Raw genomic sequence first — 24641 nt, 5'->3', positions numbered from 1 at the left:
AGGGCAGGAGCCGTTCGGGACACGGGTGATGTCAGTGCTGCCCGAGGACAGGAGCCGAGGGCTTCCCCGGGGGCGCAGGGACAAGGGGCTAGAGAGTGCCCAGCACACGGCCCCGACGCAGCAACGCGAGGTGGTTACTTCTCAGGGCTGCTTCGCGAAAACGGTATTAATTCTGCTGCTTCATTGTTGACACATTTTTATTATTAATAACTACTAAATGCAGCTTTGAGAGGAAAACTAGGGCTCTCGTGCCTTGAAGAGGCTTAGAGTTTTTCAGCAAACATGACAATGACATGACGAGGCAGAGAGCAAATGCAACAGACCTCGGCAATTAGGCGGAGGCAAACGCGCCCGAGGGCCAGGCCCCAGCAGCACCGCTTTTACACGGTTAGGGAGATGACAGGGCAAAAAGGAATCTGGACATTCGATCTCCAGACATCTGTCCCCTTTGAAATCACATATTACATTAGATTAGTTCTATCACCCGCAGTCATATAATGACTTGAGATATGTTTTCTGGCTCTTAAGACAAAAATTAGGAGGAAATGATACCAAAACAGTGAACGTTGTGAGTAAAGTCACAGCAGCGTGTCAAGCTCGTTACATGGCTGGTAAATTTGGGCAAACCAGAAAGATTCTTGTGCTCTGGTGACATTTTTTTTTTTAATTAGAAAATCAATATTAATGTCTAGTGGGTGCATATCCAAACAATTCACATTTTACACTTGCAGACTGTGACATACCAACACATTTTTCAATGAGATCCTGCTTCAACACACTGTTCAAAAAAACTAAAATGGCGAGTTAAAGCTGGAGAGAGAAGAACAGTTTTGAATACCTCAGTGCCCCATTTGGTTTGGGGAATTATTTATTTTTTTAGCATGGCTGTATTCAGATCCTCAGCATCCAAGCAGTGCTACAATAACTCAAACCCACAGTCACTGGAACATAGTTAATGAAAGCTCCATATTTCAAGATGCTGCAGTAGTTTTAAATCACTCTGACATGGGTTTGCAGTACCGATCCTGCTTAGCCCAGGCTCACAAGCTTTTCTACAGGGCTCCAAAGAGCAGGCCATCTCATCTTTGATACAGCTGTGGGCTCTGGTTTCAGGGTAAGTGGCACTCTAGATGATGAAAGGTGTGGGGGGGGACTACTTCCAGGATTTTTGTTTGGTTTTACTCCCCTCCTCTTACACTCATCGGGCAACAGCGACTCACCTTTGAGACACGAAGTTTACATTATTCTAGTAATTTCCGCTGTAAAATTGGCCATTGAAAAATAATTGTTTCCAATTACTTTAAGACAAGGAGCCACTTAGCTTAGCTACAGCTTTGTCTTGTTCACTGCCTACCTTTCTGGGCATTATCAAAGTCAGAAATTTTGGTTTTTACATGCAAATGCTCCCAAATGGCTGAGGTCTACATGGAGCTCCAAATTCTGACTCCTCACTCAGACTACATTTCTCTGCTTCCCAGGCACGTGACTTCTCAGGCCTACCAAAACAGAGCAGCAGACCCAAGCACATCATATAACTATGCTCCTCAGGCTGCTGTCCTGTTACTGATCGAAAGCAATGCCAGCAATGGACACTAAAAAAACATTTGAGATTTGCTCTCCAGTGGTTGCTTCAACGCACATGCAACATCCCGATCCTCTGTTGTTAAGAGTCTTTATATTTGTCATTTCTTAGCATCACGTCTCATTTTGCAAGTCAGATCTGTGGTTGACTTGTAATCAATACCAGATCAGCGTATGGGCAAGTTTAGATGAATCAGTGCTAAGGGTGGGAGAGGGAAATTAGAATTCATTGTCAAGCTTCTGAGCTTTTAAGGCATTTACATCAAACTTCATTATCACTACTCAAGGCAATGAATTCAAGTTCCACATCCAAATTCCCATTGGAAATACTTCTTACGGTTAGAGCTCTGACTTTATACTTCATTGCCCCAAATTTGCTTGTTCTCCCATGTGATTTCAAACAAATAAGTTAACACAATATGTGCTTTGGAATTCTGCATTACCCAGTTACGCTACAAAAACTCTGATGAAAGGGTGGTTTCTTGCTGTGCGCTTTTTTATATTTATTTATATTTGTACAATGTTCATAAAAATCGTATTCTGCACTTCTCTGGGCACTCTGTGTGCTTACATATGTAACTTACGTAGTTACATCAGTAGATTTGCTTACTCATATCTCCATACTTACATTTGTACTGATATACGAGTAAGCAGATAACACTCCCGTTAGTCTGAGAAGACTGGTAAAGGGTTCAAATAAACACTAAAATCTGCTATTTTGTTACTGTTACAAAGTGGGGTACCCTCGGTAAACACTCAGAGTGTAAAAAAGAATCCAGCATTTCCAAATCAGGGAGAACCTTCAGTGAAAAAGCAGCGACTATCTGAGAGTGGCTTCGGGACTGGGAGGGTGCGGGTCTCTGCCTTCCCTGGGAGTTCGGAGACTAGTGATGGGAACGCACCTTTGGCACAGAGACCCCAAACCATTAGGAAATCCTTTCTGGAGGGAAGGGGGTAAGCTGTGAGCAGTCGCAGAATGGAAGACCTTTGACTGGAGCCTGCTCTGGGCCATACACTTGCACGCACTCAGCTTTAACTACTGAACTTTCACCAAACCGCCTTCTCCAAACTTACGACCTTTCGTTTCACAGATGTGAGTGTTGTCTTGTCCTGTCTGCTATATGGTGAGATCCATGGGGGACGAAACCTCATTTCTGCATGCATTCAGAGCCTCATGCAAAAGTCCTGAGCAGGCCAGTCTCAAAGTGACTCCTCTTTATTGGCATTGCCAAAGTCCACTCATAGACATGAAATTTCTGTTGGGCAGTTATATATGGATTTGAAGGCCCATTCATCTTCCTCCAGTAGTTGCTCATAGTCAAGTTAATCATCTCATGACATATTTCATAAAGAAGATGTCACACAAAGGATGCCTCTGTGACTTGTGTTCTCCTCTGACACTCACTCTTTTCCCCAAATCTACACCATTTCTGGAACACCTGCAAAACTCAGCCATGCTGTCAATGAAACACCTGCACCTGCACATAACAAATGAAAGCCCAAAACGCTTAACAGGCTGTCTACAGAATAAGATGGGTCAGGAAAGAATAACTAGTTTCTAGACAGCAAAAAAGAACTTCTTTAAATAAAAAGAAAACCCAGAAAAGATTGTAGGAACGGAAAGCAAATAAATGACCTGATACATTAAACATTGTTACTCTTGATTATCCTGGGACCCAGTAATTATGTGAATTTTTAAATACTTTGAAAAGTGCTATGGAAATACACAGCAAACTGGATCACAGTTGACGAAAACCCCATTTTGTTTTATTGTTTTCAAGCCAGCCAAATTCATGTCATCTATGAAGTATTTATCACCCAGGGTAAGGACAGAAATCCATCCTGCAGATTTATGTTTACAAGCATTTTGGAACAAATGTTCCTATTTGAACACCCATATGAACCATAAGCATCCAATATGTTTGGATCACTACATTCAGTTTTTGTTAGCATATCTTTAACTTTCTGAACAATGTTTTACCAAATCAACGTGGCACTACTATATATCCTGCAGCAACATGGCACACAGCATATGTGACAGCTCTTCCACATATTCACTAGGGAGTGTTTCTTTCCACCCACATGAAATCATAGATCTATTTCTTTTAATTCATAAAAGCAAAAGGCATCCATCTACCTTTGGCATTTACGTGACTGCTGTACTATCTGAGTCCCTTACACTTTAATATATTTATTCATCCTCCCCGCAGACACACAGCTGTCAGCAGCATAACGAGGTTTTACAAAATTCCAGGAACTGAACACAACACTTCCAGTTCCACTAACCCACATCACTTCTAAATTAAAATCTCCTTCCTTGGCCTCAGGACACGTAAAGTACCAATCTAAAACATAGAATAGGAAGTGTTTATACCAAAAGTTGATATAAATTCTCATTGTTGAACACCACTCACTGCAATGAATAGTTATTGAAAAAGTTACTATTGTCATCAAGTACATTTATACAGATATAGGTAAAACATGTATAACAGCACTAATGTTTTACCTAATCGCAGTACTTGAAAATAAAAGTATCATCAGAAGCCCTATTGGTAGCCATATCATCACGTAAGCTTAATTCTTGGGTAGAATTTCAAGCCAGCCTAACAGGTGCTGAAGTCTGTCTTTCAGCCTTCCCTCTGGACCACTGTTCACTTGGAGAGATTAACTGCTGGACATGGAACAGCTTGACCCTGGATCTGAAGCTTCACAGTTTAGAAATCCCAGTACCAAGGGACAACCGTAATCTCCAAAACAACATACACTGCAAAACGAGGATGACTGGTCACCTCCAAAGCGCTTTAATCCATCTTGCAGGACACTCAAGTCAGATAACTTGAAAGTCTGTACTTCTCTATCAACGCAGGACTTCTAACGCACACAAATGTGAAAGAATTGTTCCACTTCAAACCGGTAAAACCAGCATCATGAAATAACTGCACCCCTAATTAAAAAAGAAAAAAATAGATGTAGATAGAAGATGGCTTATTATTAGAAATATGGTTAGGATCATTAACTAATTTCTATACCTTACATCTAACATCAGCAGGAAATATTGCAGATGCAGATTTTTCTCTGCAAATTTCTGAGGGTTGTTTTTTTTTTTTTAAGAAAAATATTTCATTTTGAAATTAGTAACGTCAACCTTCAGGTCACCTTAGACATTGTGATTTCTTAAATGTAAACTGTTACATGCCTAAACTGTTCGTTCATGTCTATTTATTAGCCACTGAATAATGATTCTACAAGCCTTACAAAACTGAAGCCATTAACAAAGCATCTTAAAAGTTCACTTAGCCCATATGACTTTGAAATTTTCTTGCTAGGTGGTATTTTTAATTAGTATTTTTGCCTGACATTAGTCCATAAATATATTCACAGCAGAGACAGCTGCTTCCTCTGCCAGGATTGTCATAACAAAAAGGCAGTCTTGTGCAAGAAAACTTCTACTCCCTAGTAGGATTAGCCAGCAAGTTTGGATCAAAAGAGCTTACCAGTTACCTCACCTGACCCTTTAAACAAAATTTCAAACATCTAATTCATATTGAAACGTGACAGCACTTAAATAAAACAGCCAGAGAAAAGCCCTGCCCCAAAGTTTTCTTACTTGCAAGCAAAGCAACAAATCTTTTGTAAGTAGGTAAAGCGGATACCTGCACTCTTTGCTTCACAGTGCATGTCTCCATCCTTCTCAGTCATTCTCCTGAGAGTTCTGCTTGCCCAACTTATTGCCAAGAGCCTGCTGCTCATCCCCCCCCGCCTCAGCATTAACCCTTAATCATGCTTCCCCGCTGCTCCATGAGAAGGGAGCGCGCTACGTGTTTGAAATACAATGGGAGCTCAAGGCAGAGAGCTGAAAACCAAACCAACACACCCCCCCACACACATCAAAACCTCACCCAAAACAGTTCAGATAACTGCGAGCCCCCTTATTCAGTGAATCATTGCAGGCAAACCACTTGACCTCTGCGCAGCAGTCATCTTCCTTGTAAGACCAGTTTTAAAAGCAGGACCTAATCAATAGCTGATGGTGTATATGACCTGAGCTTAAGCATATAAATTAAATGTAAAATAAAGCAGGTTCAAGGGTGAAACTCATATACAGGGCTGCTGAGGGGTCACAAAAAAAAGTAGAAGGAAAATACGAAAAAATAAAATTTCTCATTTCTAAAGCTAACTTTCACACCAGAAAGATCCATTTGCCACCACATGCCATGACAAGAATTTTTAATGTGTATGAAGAAGTATCATATCTTGCTGCACTGAGAAGTATGTGCTGCGGCGATTCGTATGTTGTGCACCAGGAAATGCAGCAACAACCACTTATGGGCATCTTAATGCAAACCATTTGCCTGAAGAAATCTTGTGCCCCATGCCACAGTTTTATATACCCCTTTAGCTTATCCATTTAAATGAGTCAAATTCTGGGTTTTGGTAGAGATTGTTTCTTTTTTTTTGAAAAGCATCATTCTATATTTCAGTATTAGCTGTCACGACTGCCTTATAAGCAACTGCTTATAAGCAACTTCTAATTGATAGGATGCGATGGCAAATTATATAAGGAAATAACCTTGATCATTCATGAAAGTCTCACTTTCTTGCAGAAGAACAATTAAGAAATCCTCAGTTTCCCTAGTAAAACAAGAGAAAGGAAGAAAAATTTGAAGTGTGAGAATAGCACCTTAGACAAGCTGTGCATGCATATTATCACAGCGTTACTGTACTACTGTTCGATGATTTGGAAAAATAACTCCAAAAAGAGCTCTAAAAAAACCACAAAAGACTGGAGCAGAGGTTACTTCCACTGGAAGACAGAATTGTCTCATTTGTTTCTTTGACATTTATGGGACTACCAAAGGGTAAACAAAAGCAAAATTAGATCCCACAGGCTTTTGGTAGGAAAAAAAGTGGAGGAAAATTATATTCGGTAGCAGAAATCAGCTGTACAAATGAGACCATCATCTAACGTCCCTTTCCAATGCTGCCATCTCGCATTCGCCCTGTGTCATCTGGTCTTAAACAAAACAGCTTTTATTTTCTCCTACCTCAAAGCGATTTTACTAGAGGCATTCTCAGATTTACACTTCGAAAAGCAAGTTTACACTATTTCTATTCATCTCATAACAGATATTTGAGTGCCTGAGGATTCTTTCTGTGCTTCACTTGGAGTTAGACCCTTATTTCATATTGGAAGAAAACACCACAGATGCAAGCACAAACACTGTTTTTTAAAATAAAAGAAAATGAGGACCCTCCACAATTCTTATTAATGCCCATTTAGGATTTACATGATCCGAGCTTCTTTGGAGGAAATTTTCAGATGATAGCTGTTTAAAAGGACCGTATGACATCCCCTGCTGTCATAAACACCGTCAACATATGTTCATATAAACCTGGTTTGTGATAGAAAGACTGTACAATACAATCACACCATTTCAGTTTAATTCTTTTTTCCTCCAAAAACATTTTCCTTTCAAGGTGCAACAGTTTTGGATTGAACCGAATTGCAGGTGGCTTCGTTTTCCTATGGCCACTTTATCTCATGGAGCGACCCAACCGCAAGATAGCGAAGCCAGATAGCAGACTGCACCCCTGCATGAGAAACACACTCATTCCTTTCTGTGCTCTGAATATGGCAAGAAACTATACAGCCTTTGTCGTCATCGTCATCGTTTTAAATACCCGGTCCTGCCCTCTCACTGAAAGCCGCAGCTGAGTTGAGGACTGACAATAGCCAAGCAGCAGCCTTGCTGAGATGGGGTCAGGAAAGGGGGACATCGATCTTATTTTGTGGTCAAGGAAGAGTGGTGCAGGAAATCTAGTCCCCAATCAATTACCGAAATTAATTTTTGAGCCTAAGTCGTTGCTTTCTGGAGAAAACAAGGATTCATTTACTCACCTGTTTTGCACCAGTGTTTTCACCACTTTTTTTGACAAAGTTAGATTTAAAATATTAATTGTGCTATCCAGAAAAAGTGGTGCAGTATTTATTGAGAACCGAGGAAGTTTTATTCACCTTAAAAGGTACAACAAATCCAGGAACACAATCACCTATTTACAAAATCAAATATCAAAACTTCATCCCAGTGAAGGGGTGAAACAACTTCAGACTCCAGAGACCCACAGTACCCCTGCCTCGCCAGCCGAGCAGCACACTGGCACTGCAGAACCGACCCTGGGCAGCAGGCCCGCGCGTCCTGCAGGGCCAACCTCCACCTTGCAGAGAGCTGGCCCTGCCAGACACGTCCCACAGCGAAGCGTGGCACTGCCACGGGACGAGCAGGCGCTGCCCAACGCCTGCTCTCGTGCCGTAACACCCTTTTTTCTCTCTAGCTAAAAGACACGGGTTGTACTGACTGAAGAGCTGAGCTGAAACACAAGTGGGGAGAAAAAAAAAGAGGAAAAAGAAAAAAAAAGACGACTCAAGCTATGGTTTTAACTTTGTCCAGCTGGAAAGGTCAAGAGGAGAAGACAAACTTTGTTCTGCTGCTGGACGGTATTTATAACCCCCACTTATTCACGGAGTCTGCACTAAAATGATATTGCTACGCTGTTTTGGCTAGAGACTGCATGCGCTGACCCCTCTGCGCCCAGCACAGCACCGGAATGATTCCATACAAAAGGTTTGCATTAAACATAATGAAGCAAATGACAAAATCAATAAACCTGGAATGGTGTGGCTATCATAAAAATGATGTAAATTCAGAGTTCACAGTGGTTATGAAGCTATTTAGAATTATAATTAAAACCAGTACTATTACTTTTTTTCCAGAATAAAAGTTCCTTTTGACAATCATAGATGAATGCTACAGGAAATTTTCAACAAATGTCTTCAAAATTAAGGTATGGCACAAAGACAGCATAAATTATCCAAAGATAAACTGTAGGCATAGGTTACCCTAAAAGAGTACAAAATAAAGAAAATTTGATTTTCATACTTTTTCAACTGATGTCACATCCCATTTTAATCAAGTTTTATATCAAAAGGACAGTAAGAATACCACATAGCCTGTTTTAAAACCATGGTATTTTCTGGAGTTTGTTTCTGTCAAAGAGACTTCTGTAAGACTATTAAAACAGAAAAGGGCCAAATCTGCTATTCATTACTCTCCATACAAAAGCAGTGCTGCAGCGTGAGCGCTGCATCAAAATTTATCTATGCTTTATTAGAATAAAAGAATAACGAGCCCAGAAAGCATCGAGCAGAGCTCAGCGAAATAAGCAAGCAGATAAGTAACCTCTGGAAATACCAATAGTCACCCTGACGTTTTTTTAGCAGATTTCAAACCCCAGATAACGGATCTCATTCGAAGTTATCAGTAAGGATTTCCTCTGCAAGCTCTGGACACGGAGCTCGTGGCCTCATTTGAAAATACACACCAATGGCACATGTAGGCAAGTGCGTTATATACAACTTAAATATCTAGATTCCTGAAACTGATTTTTAAACTACTTTCCACTTAATTAAACAGAAAATTCACTACAACTTTTAAAGGTGACCAACAAGCCTGGGGTTTTCACACCCAAATACTGAACCTTTTCAGCCTCCTGTGCAAACTGTTCCCATCGCCGTGTTGGATGTGCTGTTCTCCTGACAGGACACAGTGCATCCATGTCACTGTTCAAAACCCCCACTGACGACCAACTTGCAGAGCTGCTTTACTAATGGCTGTGTAAGAAGCCCTCTTAGACCAGAGAAGGCAATAAATTATGCAAAATAGAAAGCATAGGGAAGATCACAAAAGAATTTGAAGTAGATGGAAAAGATGACTTAGGCCGATGTGGTACACTTCATCTTTCTTGTCATCAGCATTAGGATTTTACCGTATGAACAAAGGAAGTGCAGCCTTTAAATGATGCTTGAAATTCATTTCCAGAAAAGGAAAAAACAATTGGTGCTGATGCTTGTCTTACACTTTCAAGAAATATTTAAGAATCTATGGTTTGCCCAAAAATTGATGTTGAAAACAATATATGTTGCAGTGGACATACTAAATACAGAAATTCGGTGAATCACAATTATGTATAACCTTATTATGGAGGTAGTCAGCTTCGATTCGCATCAGAAAAAAGGAAATTTTAAAAATATTAAATGCCACCAAACATAGATCCTCCACCACTAAATACTGCTGGCTTATGTACTGCTGTTTTATAGATAGAGCACACTTAAGAGATATTTCAGCTTTTATTTGTCTGACATTTTACTCAGGAGAAAGCAACCTTTACAGTGAGGAAACCTGTTTCTCAGGAGGGATGGTTTGGCTTTTAATGAGTTGTCGGTGACAGATCCCCTGTGGCCAGTCGAGCCCACAGCTACGGGCATCCCTGAAACAAATACTTCCTGAAATGCAACTGGACAGGAGAACAGAGCAGACATCCACTCTGCTTAATGCAGATGTTTTCATTTAAAAAAAAACCAGAACAATCAGTGGTGTATTTTCAATCTGTGAAATCAATCTCAAGTGAAGTACAAGTGGTAGTTTAGCACATTCGACAGATTTAACATCATTCTGTGCTGGTTAGTCCACCTGGTGTTTTATTTATTAGCGAGGGACATGGGAAAGAGGATTACATAAACCAAAATGTGTTTAAAAAATGCAAGTATAGTCTAATCACACTACCAAATATGACATACGTTTAAATACTTCATGAAATGGTTCTGGAGTTTTCCAGTATTTATCAGGTGTGTTGCAGAATTTGCAGGTTATTAGTCTGCACATGTTTCTGCCATTGCTCACCGATACATTTGGGACCATCTCCAGTTGTTCAGGAATAAAGCAAGGAAGCAGCACCCCCTTGTAGCAGCTCTTCTCATAAAATACAGGAATATCCTGCCGATTTGGACCAAACCCTGCAGTTCACCATGTGAAGAGCTGCCATAACTCAACTGCAGAGCATTTGCAAAAATGCGCTATCAAGACCAACATTAGCTCACTAACTACCAAGATTACTGCTGAACCAGCAGCTCTTAGCACCAGTGAACGATGCAAAAATCTCACAGAACCTTCTTCCTACACAGATGATTTTGAATAATGACTACTCCTTACAATGTTAAAAGAGATATATGCAAAAGTTTCAGGATTGTAAGAACACTTGACAAACACAATATTTCTTGACAATCACATTAAACTGGCAGAGAGCACAGCTATGCAGAACGCACTGCCTGTGTCTACCATATTCTACAAAAATGCAGAATTAACTCCTTACTCTAGACACTTTGCTCCCCCTTAGCCTTCCTGCACAAGGCTCTTCTGTGAGGGAGGGGATGTAGAGGAATCCTTCTCTGCAGATAGGGCATGCACTCCGGTGCCCAGGGTGCTGGGCTTCTACAGAGCGCCCAGCAGTACAGATGGTGCAGACCTTGCCCACCCTTCCCACCGCTGCACAAACAACGAGGCAACAGGTTATGCCTGCTCACTGTCGGCAGAGAAGAAACTGTGACTGAAAGGATGCAGTTTCTGAATTAAAGTTTCAATCTCTACGTTGCTAACAGGTTTACTGTTGGCTACGGCTGCGGCAGCTATGATGTCCCTGATGGAAACGGACAGGGAGAGCAGTAAGGCATCTTCAGCTGGGGGCTAATGAAAACGCAATTCACAGAATCACAGAATGGTAGGGGTTGGAAGGGACCTCTGTGGGTCATCCAGTCCAACCCCCCTGCCGAAGAAGGGTCACTCACAGCAGGCTGCACAGGACCTTGTCCAGGCAAGTCTTGAATATCTCCAGAGAAGGAGACTCCACAGCCTCCCTGGGCAGCCTGGGCCAGGGCTCCGTCACCCTCAGAGGGAAGAAGTTCTTCCTCGGGTTCAGCTGGAGCTTCCTCTGCTTCAGTTTGTGCCCGTTGCCCCTTGTCCTGTTGTGGGGCACCACTGAAAAGAGTCTGGCCCCATCCTCCTGACACCCACCCTTCAGATATTTATAGGCATTTCTAAGGTCCCCTCTCAGCCTTCTCTTCTCCAGGCTGAACAAGCCCAGCTCCCTCAGCCTTTCCTCGTAGGAGAGATGCTCCATTCCTCTCATCATCCTCGTAGCCCTCCGCTGGACTCTCTCCAGCAGCTCCTCATCTTTCTTGAACTGGGGAGCACAGAACTGGACACAGCACTGCAGATGGGGCCTCACTAGGGCAGAGTAGAGGGGGAGGAGAACCTCCCTCGACCTGCTGGCCATGCTCCTCCTAATGCACCCCAGAATGCCATTGGCCTTCTTGGCAGCCAGGGCACACTGCTGGCTCATGGTCAACCTGTCGTCCACCAGGACACCCAGGTCCCTATGCCTTCCTGCCTGCCATGAGTCAGGCTGCACAGCATTAAGGTTTTCTTGCATTTTTCCTCTGATTTTTACTAAAAGATAGACAAGAGAAGTTATTTAGAAAGGTCAGGGCAGGTAGATCTTAGAGGTTAGTGATTCAGAACCGAATAAACGAGAAGACAGAAAAGCGAAGGGATGATACACGCCAAACTGTCCTCAGGCAGTGCAGCCAGCAGCAGCTCCCCGAGCAAAACTGCAGGTTGCAGCCAGTCGGTCCCTCCAAAGGTGGGCCGCAACTCTCGAGAGGCAAACAAAGCAACCGACTTCTGCCACCCTTGGCGTGCTGGCCCTGTGCACGAGGCCAGCTGGAGATGCAACGAAACAAACATTACCGTGTCACAGAACGCCCGCTGCTAAGGCCCAGAGTCTCTGCTTGGTTGGTTTTGCATATCTCACCTTAAATGCATTCTGCATTGGGTAGGGAACATGCATTTCAATCAATCACCTCTTTTTAAGGAGTTAATTGTGAAATATATGCTTTTGCATTTATTATAAGGGGTAGAAGAGATAGCAAAACTAATATATTCATGAGAGTAACTTACGCTGCAGGTGATGCTTCTCCACAGAATGCGGGAAGTTGGCAACGTGTTATTTTAATGTTCTAGAAATGCTGCATTACAACAGAACTTCTAGGAAAGCAAAGGCGATGGCCACAGAGATCCCTCTTGAATTCATTATGGCCACTATCACAAGGAATACCAATCACAGGAAACAGAAGGGAATACACTGTTGGAATACATCAAGTGCAGTGTGAATTTAAGCAGAAGGAGAAAAACTCTACACAAATTTTTAAGGTTGAAGTAATATGATCTTTTCACCCCCTAAAGAGTGCAAAAGGCTTGTCTCTAACGAGTATTTTCAAATAGCTGACTGTTTCCATACCTCTGACCTGTTTAGCCAGCTCTGAAAACACTCAGAAATACCAGCTGAGATCAAAGCAAGCTGAAATCTGTTCCATAATACAAATTTAGCCTTTCTTTAGATTTTCATGTATCGATATTTAAAATATACTGTGCCTTTCATGCACATCATCAAACACAGACACATATTGTTCAGTCTATTGAAAGATATATAAGCAAATACACAAGCCACCATGTGACAATCAATTCTCCTCTAGCCATTTCATTGCTTTTATTTGAGGCCAACCACTGATTTCAGTAGACTTATTCCAGATTTTACACCAAACGAGTGGAAAACCCGGCCAACTGTTTATCTTCCTCCTTTTGTTTTACTTCACTGCAAACTGCAACAGCAACACTGAATACTGTACACAAATGTCAAGGAACTAAGACCAGGAATTTCAGAGGAATATGGATAATAGCTTGCTTTGAGAACCCAGACTAAAGGAATTAAGCTTTCTAGTGTAACATTTCATGAAGATATATTGTGTATTTATGTACAGCAAATAATTCACAATCACTTGCTTTCTTTCTGCTAGGGGAATGGCTACACACAAATCAATCATTATTTCCTTGGGTTTATTCACTATTTTAATTTGACAGGTATGTTTAATTTTTTCTATTCTATGGCTGAATGGCAAAAATTACAAATATGCTCTGCAGTGCTGGTTGTCACGGATAAAAAAATGACATAGGAACATTTTTGCGTTTTGTGTAGATGAATGCAAAATACCTCTCAACATAAAAAGCAAGTTCAGCTTTTTCCAAAACCTGAATGTGCAATCTCGATGTTTAATTTTTGTAAGAGTCACATGGATCGATGCTAATAGTAAATGTATGCAGAAAAAGTAAGAGTATCTTCCAGGAAAAGCCATTTAACAAATAAGAATCTGAAACTAATCGTCACAAAAATACTTAACAGTACTTGCACAGCTCTGAATTTTTACGTTGCATAGGTAATAGAACCAGTAGGAAAATAAATGTGTACTGATTTACAGAAGTGGTAAATGTTACGCATGTGCTGATGTATTTCTGAATAATTTTTTAAATTTCTAAATGCTTAATTTCTTCCTCCAGAGCAACATTTAGTGCTTTAAATAAGGATATTACCCACAATGTCCCAAGCGGTCCCAGGACGTAACGAAAGCAGCTTGTGGGTTTAGTAGTATGAGCTATAATCTTATGTGCGGCTGAGAAATACTTAGACAGAAATGCAATGAGCCTGTATTATCATGACAGATGAACCTGTTAGCTTGTGTTTTTCTGCATCCCAGTGCTACAAAACTCTTATCTTACAGTCCAAGCCTACAAAACAAAAAGGACAGGAGCTGAATATGCACAGAACGGAGTTCCAGTGAATGAAGAAGGAGAAATGGCACCAGCTCCTCCCAAGAAAGCAGTAACTGTGCAATTTCATGCGGCTCTAGCTCTGTGTGGTGCTCCTGCAGGGTGTCCACACTGTCAGGTTGGCTCCCCTCTGCTCTGCCGCTCTGCCATTCTCCCCACGCACCTGCACTGCGTATGTATTCATGTTTTCCTTTCAGTGAATCATTTAGTTTCCTTGGCTGGGAGATGTGGATGTGAAAGAGAGGACCAGGACCACGCACAGCAGAACTTGAGCCCTAGAGACAGTACGGTCATAGGGCACTTCCTACCACCGAGCTCTGCCACCAGCACTCAGTCCTTGATGTGGGTCATGGAGGCTGCACAGACCCAGACATGACACCCAGTCTGTGCACCCTGTATTTATGCGAGATGTACGTTTGCACTCTCACTGCTTACAGAAGTGGCTTTTCCTTCAGTCTGAAAGGTGCAAGATAGGAATGGGTGACAAAGGAGCAAAGTCTCGGAGAAACAGACAACCAGAGTCTTGCCATTTCAGTCTCAGACAGATCTCTGCTTGCTGGCAAGTCTCGGGCTATTGATTTTCCTTACTGCAATGCTGCAAAACAAAGGAATAAACTTCTGTCAAGAGATGGCAAAAGGACGCAGGGCAGCAACTTGCCAGGAAGAGTAACTCTTTGAAACCTGTCCTGTACATTTCTTACAGGGGAACGAACCCTGCAACACCGGCAGCCCCAATACCATCATGCCTCCAAGAACCACATTCCTACAACGCTTTGTGATCCCCACGCCGCTCAATTGATTATGCTCAGCTCCACAGTCCTGAAGTGAGCACAGCGAGAGGAAGAGCTGGGACCATACTGCCAATAACCTCAAGCAGCGCCCTAAGAGAACGGTTGCTGGTCACAGGATTTTTATTTGAGTAAACTTCTGTGTATTCCTATTCTGGGAACCTGGCTGCCCTCAGTAAGGCGGGCTGGGCAGGCTAATCCAACAGAAACTGCAGCAATGCCTCACCGGAGGAACGCTCATATGAATGCCAAGATGTGATACAAGCAGGGTAAACGTGCAGAAATCCAAGAAGCAGCTCTACACATTTCTATGACGGAAGGCCACGGCTGACAGTGCTGAGCTAGCCCAAAGCTCAACAAGACCCAAACCCATATACTTCAACTCTTGAAATAAATGTGCTTACTTGGGGCTAGATTCCTGTAAGAAACATTTCCTGTTCTTTAAGTAATAAGTAACAGAAATTGAATACAGGTGCACACTGCAAGCTGGCTCTCTCTTGTCCTTGCTTGTTCAACTCTTTTAGGACCACTGAGTAGCATTTACGTATCTATTCTACAACACATTCCAAGTGTCAGTTTACACTAAATTCCCATTAAGTTCACTACTGGTAATGGACATTGTGTGTTCATGAAACTTTCTAAAAGCTGTATAATTATTTCTATATTTTAATTAGAAATAGACTTACTAACTTCTTTGTGTGCAGATTTTTCCTTTGATTTTACAGTCAAACATCAGAAAACACTTCATATGAAAATAATTCACACAACAAAATTACCCCCACTTGAGAGTTTTAAAACCTTGTCTTGCCAGCCTCTGCTCTGGCTTTGTGTCGTGCAAAAACATTGGCCTCCCTGACATTTAAATGCTCTTACTGAGCACAGCCCTTATGCAAGCCCATTTTCCTAGGCTTGCAGCTCTGCTAAGAGAATGACAATCAGACAGAAAGCTTTTACCATGTAAAAGAAAAGGCACCGTGAAAAATATCCTGAAACATTGCTTTCTGTAACACTTCTTTTTCCCCCTATCATCTTAATATTAATTTCCTTAAATGCCCCAAAACGTATTGGTACCAAGCCAGTTCTGCAATCCTGGTGCTCGAGGGACATCACCAAAGGCTCTCATCCCTCAGCATGTGCAGCAGCACCTCTTCCCTTAAATTTGGGAAATACATTTTTTTTTCACACCACTATGCTCCAACTGCACACAGCTTGGCGCTTTGCGATGCTCACTGCTATGGCCGTGCTGAGATCGGGTAGTTCTCACAGGGTTTCCAAACGGCACCCGCTGTCATTTATGTTAAGCTCTTAGGCTATTTCAGAGCCTGTATCCGAAAGGAATTCATGCCCCGGCTTAGCCTATTGCATCAACTTCTCTGCATTTTTTCCTGAGGGAAGCCTTCCAAACTGCTGTTAAAGACAGCAATTATCTGGAGACTTTCACGTGGTCTAGCACTTGCTGTGTCCCTATTAGAGTATCTACAGAGTTATTATTTTTGCCATGACATTTGGACGCTTTACGTAGCAACTGGAAGAATTTGAGGCCATGTTAAATGTCATGCCACGAAAGCAGAATATTCCATGCCAGCCTTTCCTTCTACGAATTTTAAAGACAAATTGGAAAGGGTTGGGGAGCGTGGGAGAATACGTAACTCTATTTCTTATGTCTAAAAGTCTCCATGATCCCTCAAAACCATGCTTTATAAGGTGGAAGAAGTCTGAGACAGTACAATAAATCTGCAGAGTGATAACCATAGAAACGGCCAACCCTGCTGCTATCGCATTAGCGCATAGATGTCAGAGTGTCACCGGGCGATTAGCAGTGCAGGTGTTCGAACAGCTGAACGGCACTGGAAGGCAGAGACTCCTCCTCCTCCTCGAGGTGCCTGAACACTCGCGCTCACTGGCACGGTCATTGCTGTGGCTCAGAAGGGAGCGATCTGGCTGCCAAATCTAGACTGAGAATGGGAATTGGCATGTTTAAGCTTACTGCTTGAAGAGCTTTAAATATTAACTTGGTTCAAATCGCATCGCACCCTTACAGTTATTGCTGCAGAACTTTTAATGCGTTTCCCGGAGCAAGTTGGCTCAAGATTTTGTCACATTTTTCTCAGCAACCCATAGGCCACTAGTCTGTGTCTGGAAGCCACAGCCAGCTGATCTAATGAAGCAGCCCAGATACGCAATCTATCCATTCCTTATCAAGAAAAAATGACTACAGATCTGCGTGGAAAGTCTGCTTCTCCTGCTATTTATCCAAACAACCAGTACTCATGGCTCACATCATCAAATCTGTTAATTAGACTATGAAGCTTTGTGCTCCTGCTGAGCCCAAGGTTGGGCTAGACGACCTCCAGAGGTCACTTCAAACCAGAATTATTTTATGATTCTGTGATAGCTTCAGTAATCCTGAAAGACAGAAACAGTAGCTGCAAGGAAACACCTCTGATACTATGTCTTTTACTGCAAAATAATAGATACTGCCTAACTTGACAGTCACAATTTTTTGTTAAAGCTTTAGATCCCAACATTTACAGAGCTCCTCTAAGCACTCCAGCCATCCATCCCTTGCTATCAGCTCATGTAAAGGTGAGACCCCGGTTCCTCTGCACTGAGATGGGGTGCGTAAATCAAAGAACATTTGTGATTTTTCTGACAGCTTGTCAGAGGTGAAATCAACTCTCAATTCAAACACTGCTATTTTAAATGAAGTTTGACAACTAACAGTGAATTATAGCTAGGAAAGTTAGATTTTCTGAAACAAAACACCATCTATTGTTCTTCTAGATTACACAATGTAAGTAAAGTTTGTGCTAACATGACAAAAAAGACACGCTTCTGCCTGAAATTCACAAACTACTTCTGACTAGAAACTATATTCTCCAGTATTTTCCTGCGTCTTAAAAACTAGACCTGTTCATACAGGTCCTCTGATAGCCCTCCAATGCAGCGGAAGCTTAGAGGAATTTAAATGGCTGCTCAAGATGTGTTTACTCAAGCTGACATTCAGGTACAAGAGCCTTCTCACCTGAAAAGCTAAAGTCACTGTTGAATATACACGAAGGAAGTAACAAACCATTAAAGAAACACAAGCTTAGTATGCTGAATGCTGGCAGAAACAGCTGTAAATGTTACATGGTGTGTAAAAGTCTTCACATTCTGTCTATCCCAAAGCCTCCAAAGGAACCTTGCTGAGAGCAAGCGCAAGGGGCATCTCACAGCGCTGCTCCTGTGTTTTCTGTGTTGGGGGAAGTCCTGCTGGCTCTTTTGCTGTAGTGTCTCCCTTGCACAAACCCCAGTGATGTGATACCCCCGGCAACACAGCATCACCACAGAAAGTACGGGAATTGTGCTTTGCCCTTGGACGCAGATGTGACCGTGTCCCGCCTCATGCTGACTGCCCTTAACAGTTTCCATGCTGCCTAGAGAAAAAAAATTTAGTCTGGACGCTAAAGAGGTGTGAAAACAGAGCACAGGTATTTTGTAAGACTGTTCATAGAGAAGTACTGCTTTTTAGATCTCCTTCAGCCGATTCTTCTACTAAATAAACAAAAAAATCCACACTATTTACACTATGCTTACAATATTTAACACGTCAGGGTATGAGATTTCAGCTACGGGTGTGGTAACACAGTGCTACTACTAACGGCTCTGAAATGGTTCTGAGGGTGGCTGCAAGCTTTCTGAGGAAATCCCAGCTGGCAACTTGCTGGCTGTTATCTCCTTTTTCACTTCACCTTGTGTTGACTCTAATGATGCCAATGGTGCATTAGTGTGTGGGCGCGCACAATAATGCATTTCTGGTACGTAATGCGTAAGAGCCTTTAGCAGCTCTGGAAATCCACAGCTGAAAGTCTTTCTTTACATGTATTTCAGACTGTACGTTACAGAAAATGGCTACGACAGACTAGCTTCCTCAGCACAAACAGCAAAACCCGCTTTTCTCTCTTTAATGGCTTTTAAAAGTTATTTCAGTTTTCAACATAAACCGTCAAAGCACACACAATTCATTTCCCACATTATTTTTTTATTTTCTGATATTTGTGCTCAACTACCGTGCCTGTGTGCCACATTTACTTCCCACCCAAGTGACGGGACAGAAAATTTAATCTAAGTGAAATATTTCAATTTCACCCCCAAACTCCACCAGTTCTTTTCCTACGCATATCTTGATTCAAGGCTTGGACCGTGATTTCATTGGATTTTGCAGGACAATGCTGGAGGGAGGGATAAAGCCTTTAAGTATAGTTTTTTTCTTTCTCCTGTCTTCCCCAGGTGTGTTGCACAGTGTACACGCGGACCCAAGTAGCACGTGAGGCCCTTGACGACAACCAGCTGCAGGCAGCAGGGCCTGCAGCTCCCTTCTGCGTTGCACAGAGCTAACCACGCGGTACTCAAACAAAGCGTAACAGCCAGATGTAACCTCGGGAGAATGTCTGTCACCACAAATATTAATGAAGTTGTCACTTACAAGTTCTTCACATCAATGATTCCTCGAAAGGCCTTTCTAGGGATTCCTTTTATCTGGTTTTCACTCAGGTCTCTGAATAAAGAAAGAGAAAAATACACATTGTATTAAGAAAGAGAACACATTTCTCAAATCTACATGAGATAATGGCACATCAACATGCTTGGAAAAGTAGACGTTTCTGGATTTGTTACACCACACGATGTTTTCAATTTTCTTTATCTCCTCTAGAGGTCTGTGGCATGAGCTGAAACGGCTCTCTGACGAAAACCACCAGAATTCGTGATACAAATGACAGAACTTCCAGAAAACATCACTCAAATGTGGTCACGACGCTGGCACAATGCCATGATTCGCTCTCAAAAGTACTTGCAGCCAAATCTTATGCCTTGAAATTGCAACCCTGTAGTGTAAATGCAATTTTCTCACCATGCTTCTGTTTATTTACAGACTGCAAAAATACTTGGCTGTCCCTGCTCAGATTACAGCTCCTTATTTGAAATTAATATTCAAGGAAAACATGACAATCATTGTCTTGCGAGTTCTGTGAATTTACAGCAAAAAGACCTTGATCCACTGCATTAAAAAAACCCACTGCATTGTGTATCAGTAGGAACGACCATTTATTTGCAAATTTTTAACCTTGTTGAAAAAAAAAACCAAACCAGCAGCAATTCAAAATGTCTTTCTAGTACTTAAAATGTTACAAAATGTTTCAATTTAAACCATTACATCTGCACTGTGAGTGCAGGTAGAGCAAGGAGGGCCGCTGGTTACAGCATTCTGTTACACAACCTGCCCACAGTTGCTTTTTCCTTTGATGCACTACAAATATTTCCACGGGAATTTTCCAAGTTTGCAGCCCCCTACCAGCACCAACAGAGGCTGGAAGGAGGGCATTAGGAATGGGAGGGAAGCAGACACAAAATCGGAAAGTTGGGATGTTTTCTGTCCAAGGAAAAGCATAACGATTTCTTTGCTCGTGCCCTGTCAGCATAGAAGAAGGAGCGATTTCACCCCGGTTCAGGGTACAAAGGGGGTGTAAGGGAGAAGTGTAGGAAGATGAAAGGAAAGCAGAAGCGTGGCAAAGGAAAATGGAAGAAATAAGCAAATGGAGGAAATGGCAGGCACAGGGATGGCTGGAGAAAAGGGCAAAGAAAGGGGATACCACGGCGCAGGGTATGACACAGTGCATCATTTACACAGGTGACTGCGACTCTATGCTGTACAAGCTCAAGACTTTGCCCGATTTTCAGAACGAAACCTTGGCTTTCTAACGATTATTAAGACTGAATGGCAATCATCTGCACTCACCACCAGATACTCTTTTCTGTAAGCACATTTTGTGTTGCAGCAAGCCTCCTTTCTAGTCTCCACCAAATTGGCTTTATCAAATGAGAGGCCAGAAATCAGAGCCTGTCACAAAAGCCCACAGTGACACTGTGGGTCAAGACGTGTCACACAGGGCTTTCTTCTGCTTTCCATCAGGCAGATAGAAAAAAAAAAGGGGGACTATGTCCTTGTCATGAGACTAATTCAATTTATACCAGTCATGCAGTCTACACCAAATTCTCAAAGTAGCCACAATTGTCCGTTCAGACAAAAACGTGCTGCTGGATACGAGTCTCTTTCTCAAGCCAGATTAAAATTCCTTGTGACCTTCACAATTTGTTTAACACTGATCCACACCCTGACCCTTCATTCACCTCCCCTTTCTTTTGCCAGCAACAAAATATTAGTTCTTTAAAGACAGACCTTCAACCCAGACAAATGATCAGGCAACCCGAATTGAGAAGAGCTGAAAGCAAAGTGTATTTCAGACCTATAAGAAGGAAGTCCTGTGCTGAAGACTGGTTTTACAACAGGGAGTCACGTTGGTGCGACAGCCAGGCACGGCAGAGCTACAGCTAACAGTACAAGTGTGACAAAATGGCTTAGGAATGCAAAAATTAGTAAGAACTGAAAGTAAGAGACACACAAAATAGAACAAAAAGGGCTTGACAAAGTGGAATTCTGAGATCTGATAAAACTACGCTAAACCCAGCAACACCTCAAGTTGCCTTTGTCTGGCATTTTATTGTACATTATTTCAAATAAGGTTTACAAATAAATTAGGTTTTCAAGTATTTTTTTCTAATATGACTGTGGTCTAAAAGGGCTAATTTGTATTTTTGCTTTCTGCTTTGTCTTTATGCTCAGCTCTCACTTGCAGTCAGGCAAAAGCTGGGGACTTCAGCAAATTCATCCATTTTCTACAACAACCTTCCTGTAAATAGCATTAATTTTATTTTCCATTTAGGCACTGTCCTCTAGCTAACAATACCGGCTCTCTGAACCTCCAGGATCATGGACTGATTTCATAAATATCTCTAGTGGTCTGAAGAACTGACAGCCTGCATGGCATTAGTGACGCAGCAGGGAAGAAAATTCACAACTGCATGCTTCATTTTCCGTAACTGCCTTCTCACAAGTACGACCATCCCTTTTTGAGACAGTTAGGCAGAGCATTCATCTCAGCTTCCTACCACCATGCCAAGTTTTGGCTGAGAGTATTTCATAAGCAAGCGAACACCAGCCAGGCTCAGCCCGTGCACTGCACATTTGCTCTGAGGGAGCAGCAGGCTGTAACAAGCAACTTGTCTACAGAGTTTATCTTAACGTTTCCGTGTTTCATTCCCTACTTCTCGTAACAGACGTAATGGGAAGCTCTCACTGATGGTATGCAAAATAAATATTCGTTATTAAGAGTAACTTCAGAAAACCAGCTAAACTAACGTGACGCCAAAACAAAACCCTAAAAAAAAGACAGATAAAAAAAGAAATGTGGTATTCAAGAAAAAATAACTAATCTTAAGAAAGATAAGTGATGAGTACTAATACATTTCCTATTTCTTACACAGAGGTTTCAAGCCATCTGTTTCTGCAGTGGAAGACAAGTCCAATCAATGCCTGCATGCATGACGGGTCCTAATGACGAAATCTGAAAAATTCCAGCTTTAGAGAAACACACACTTCTAAAAATCTGCACCCTAGCAGGCAATATTGGGCAGCTGACCAAAAGCACTTGACTCCCGGACAACCTAAAATGCACTAGTAGGTCAGCAGCACCCTCCTTCACAAAGGTTCTTCTGTAGAGAAAGCAGCAAGCCCAACAACAACAGAAACGCGTTCATTTGTATTCTGATAAAACAGATGTGTTGAGCTAAATGAATGTTTTTGGATTAAATTATTCTTCCTGTTATTTTGATAAATACAGGGAAGTTTCATCCAGTTCAGCCTGCCACGCAGCCTTCAAGCAGCGCAAATGGCAGAGAGACTCTGCAGCCAGCCACGGCCTCACTACAGCAAAGCGCAGGCTCCCTGCGGAAGCGTCCCCCCGCCTGCTTCGCGCAGGAGCCCTGTCCGACGGGAACGCGCTTGGAAAGCCCTCGGCAGCAGACCACAGCAGAACCGACTAGGGGAAAAGCACAGCAGGCAACGATACCGGACGTGTTAGACTAACAGCTTCCACGGCCAGCAGCGTGCGGTGAGCCCCCCTAAGGAAACAGCTCTCTGATTTCAGAGATGGGGAAACAGAGCAACAGAGATATTAAAGAATTTGGACTTCAAGTTTGCAGGGGTCAGAGACACAGGAGCGAACGAAAGCCAGCAGCCACGGCTCACGTGCCCGCACAGCACAGCAGACCACATGTTAGTCTTACCCAGTCTCAAAGAAGACTTCGCATAAGTCAATAGATTTTTTAGTTTTTAACTAAAATGCTTTGGACACAGATTAACTCCCTCTGCAAGTCTAATATTGTTTTCCTGATCTTCAAATGAGAGTTGCAAGCGCCCTAGTAAAAGAATTGGAAACCAAAAAAAACCCATCCAAAACCGCTGACGTTTTCCAAGTGCCTCTGTAGGCTTTGTTGCAACGCTGGGTTTTAGCTTCCTGCTGTAACGCTGGTTATTGCATCTTAAGTGAAATTTCAACTAACATAGCAATAAAATACATTAAGACTCTTTTTTATAATTTGCCAGTGACAGTACATAAATCAGTTTATTGGAACACAGACCCTACGAACATTCATAAAATTAGAGTCTTCACTTGAACTACAGATCTAAAACATTACAACAGCTATTTTAATACCACTTGCAAAGTTATGGCGGTACTGAAGATAAGACGGGCTATATGAAAACCAAAAGTCAACACTGGTAGCTTTATGCTTCACTCGTGTCCCTTTTCAAAAATAAAAAAAAACTTGTTTCAGCATTTACCAGTTATTTTCCAGATCTTTTTTGGCATACAGATTCTAAAATTTAAAAAGACTATTTTTAAACAAAGAACTGCCTGTAAAGCACCTTGATTAAGAGGCATTGATTGTGGTTGAACACTACTCTTATTTCTCCCGCTCACATGGGCTAAAAGAAGGATGACCATTAGTACCATCTGATAAAGAACTAGACTTGCCTTTAACGTCTAAAAAGTTTAATGTGAAGACTTCGAGATCTAGTCGTCAAGAGCAAATGCTTCACAGCCAAACATGTATCTTTTGCAGTATGTTATATTATGCTGATCCCATAATAAAACAGTAAACTCACGGAGTTAACTATTAACACATGGAACCAATGTTCGTTTAAAACGAAGGAAAAAATCCAGAATAACTGACCTGATTCCTTCAAGTACCTTCTAGCTTATCCACAATTCAATTGCTTCTATTCAATTCAATTGCACACTATTCTCTTTGTAGCAGCTGATACAAAACCTTAAGACAAACACAGGTTGATTCAGCTGTACAGGGGGCTTGAGAGGACAAACTGACCAGTTGTTTTCCATCATCTCTTGCTGACACAGTAATATTAGGAAGTTTCTCCTGTTTAGTTTTATTTTGCAAAGCGTGCAATAGAAAGGTATGAATGCTGATTTTAAGACAGTGTCAGCTGCCCCAACGCTAGGAAAGAAGCACACTGCCCACTAGCATCACTCCAGCTACAGAATGTGCCGCTGAGAAAAAAGAGAATTAATTAATCCATGTTTGTAGCTTGTTTGCTTTCTTTTACCAAATGGGATTTCTGGGTTAAAAACATTTCAGTCTTACGCATTTACCAAAATAAAATAAAATAACAAATTCTTGAGGTTTTTGTGCATTAAAATTTAGCGACTATTCTTCAGCCCAAAATTTCTTTACAACTGGACTTAAACCAGGCTGACCTACTCTGCAGAAGGTCAAATGCCTAACACAACCTGGTCACTGCAATTTGTCACATTAGTTT

General features: G+C 41.9%; 1 protein-coding gene across 2 annotated transcripts in view; it reads right to left on the bottom strand.

The window, feature by feature from the left end:
* SLIT3 (slit guidance ligand 3) overlaps positions 1-24641 on the bottom strand; it is a 525043-nt gene that overhangs the window by 235043 nt on the left and 265359 nt on the right. For both annotated transcript variants that reach the window (XM_075442199.1, XM_075442200.1), the window contains exon 6: positions 19392-19463. In XM_075442199.1, coding sequence (XP_075298314.1) covers positions 19392-19463 — 72 coding nt within the window. The remainder of the gene's footprint in view (positions 1-19391; positions 19464-24641) is intronic.

Source organism: Opisthocomus hoazin, chromosome 23 (assembly GCF_030867145.1).
Source record: "Opisthocomus hoazin isolate bOpiHoa1 chromosome 23, bOpiHoa1.hap1, whole genome shotgun sequence".
In the NCBI taxonomy this organism is placed as follows: Eukaryota; Metazoa; Chordata; class Aves; order Opisthocomiformes; family Opisthocomidae; genus Opisthocomus; species Opisthocomus hoazin.
The sequence above is the reverse complement of the archived record's forward strand: the minus strand, read 5'-3'. Positions and strand labels throughout refer to the sequence as shown.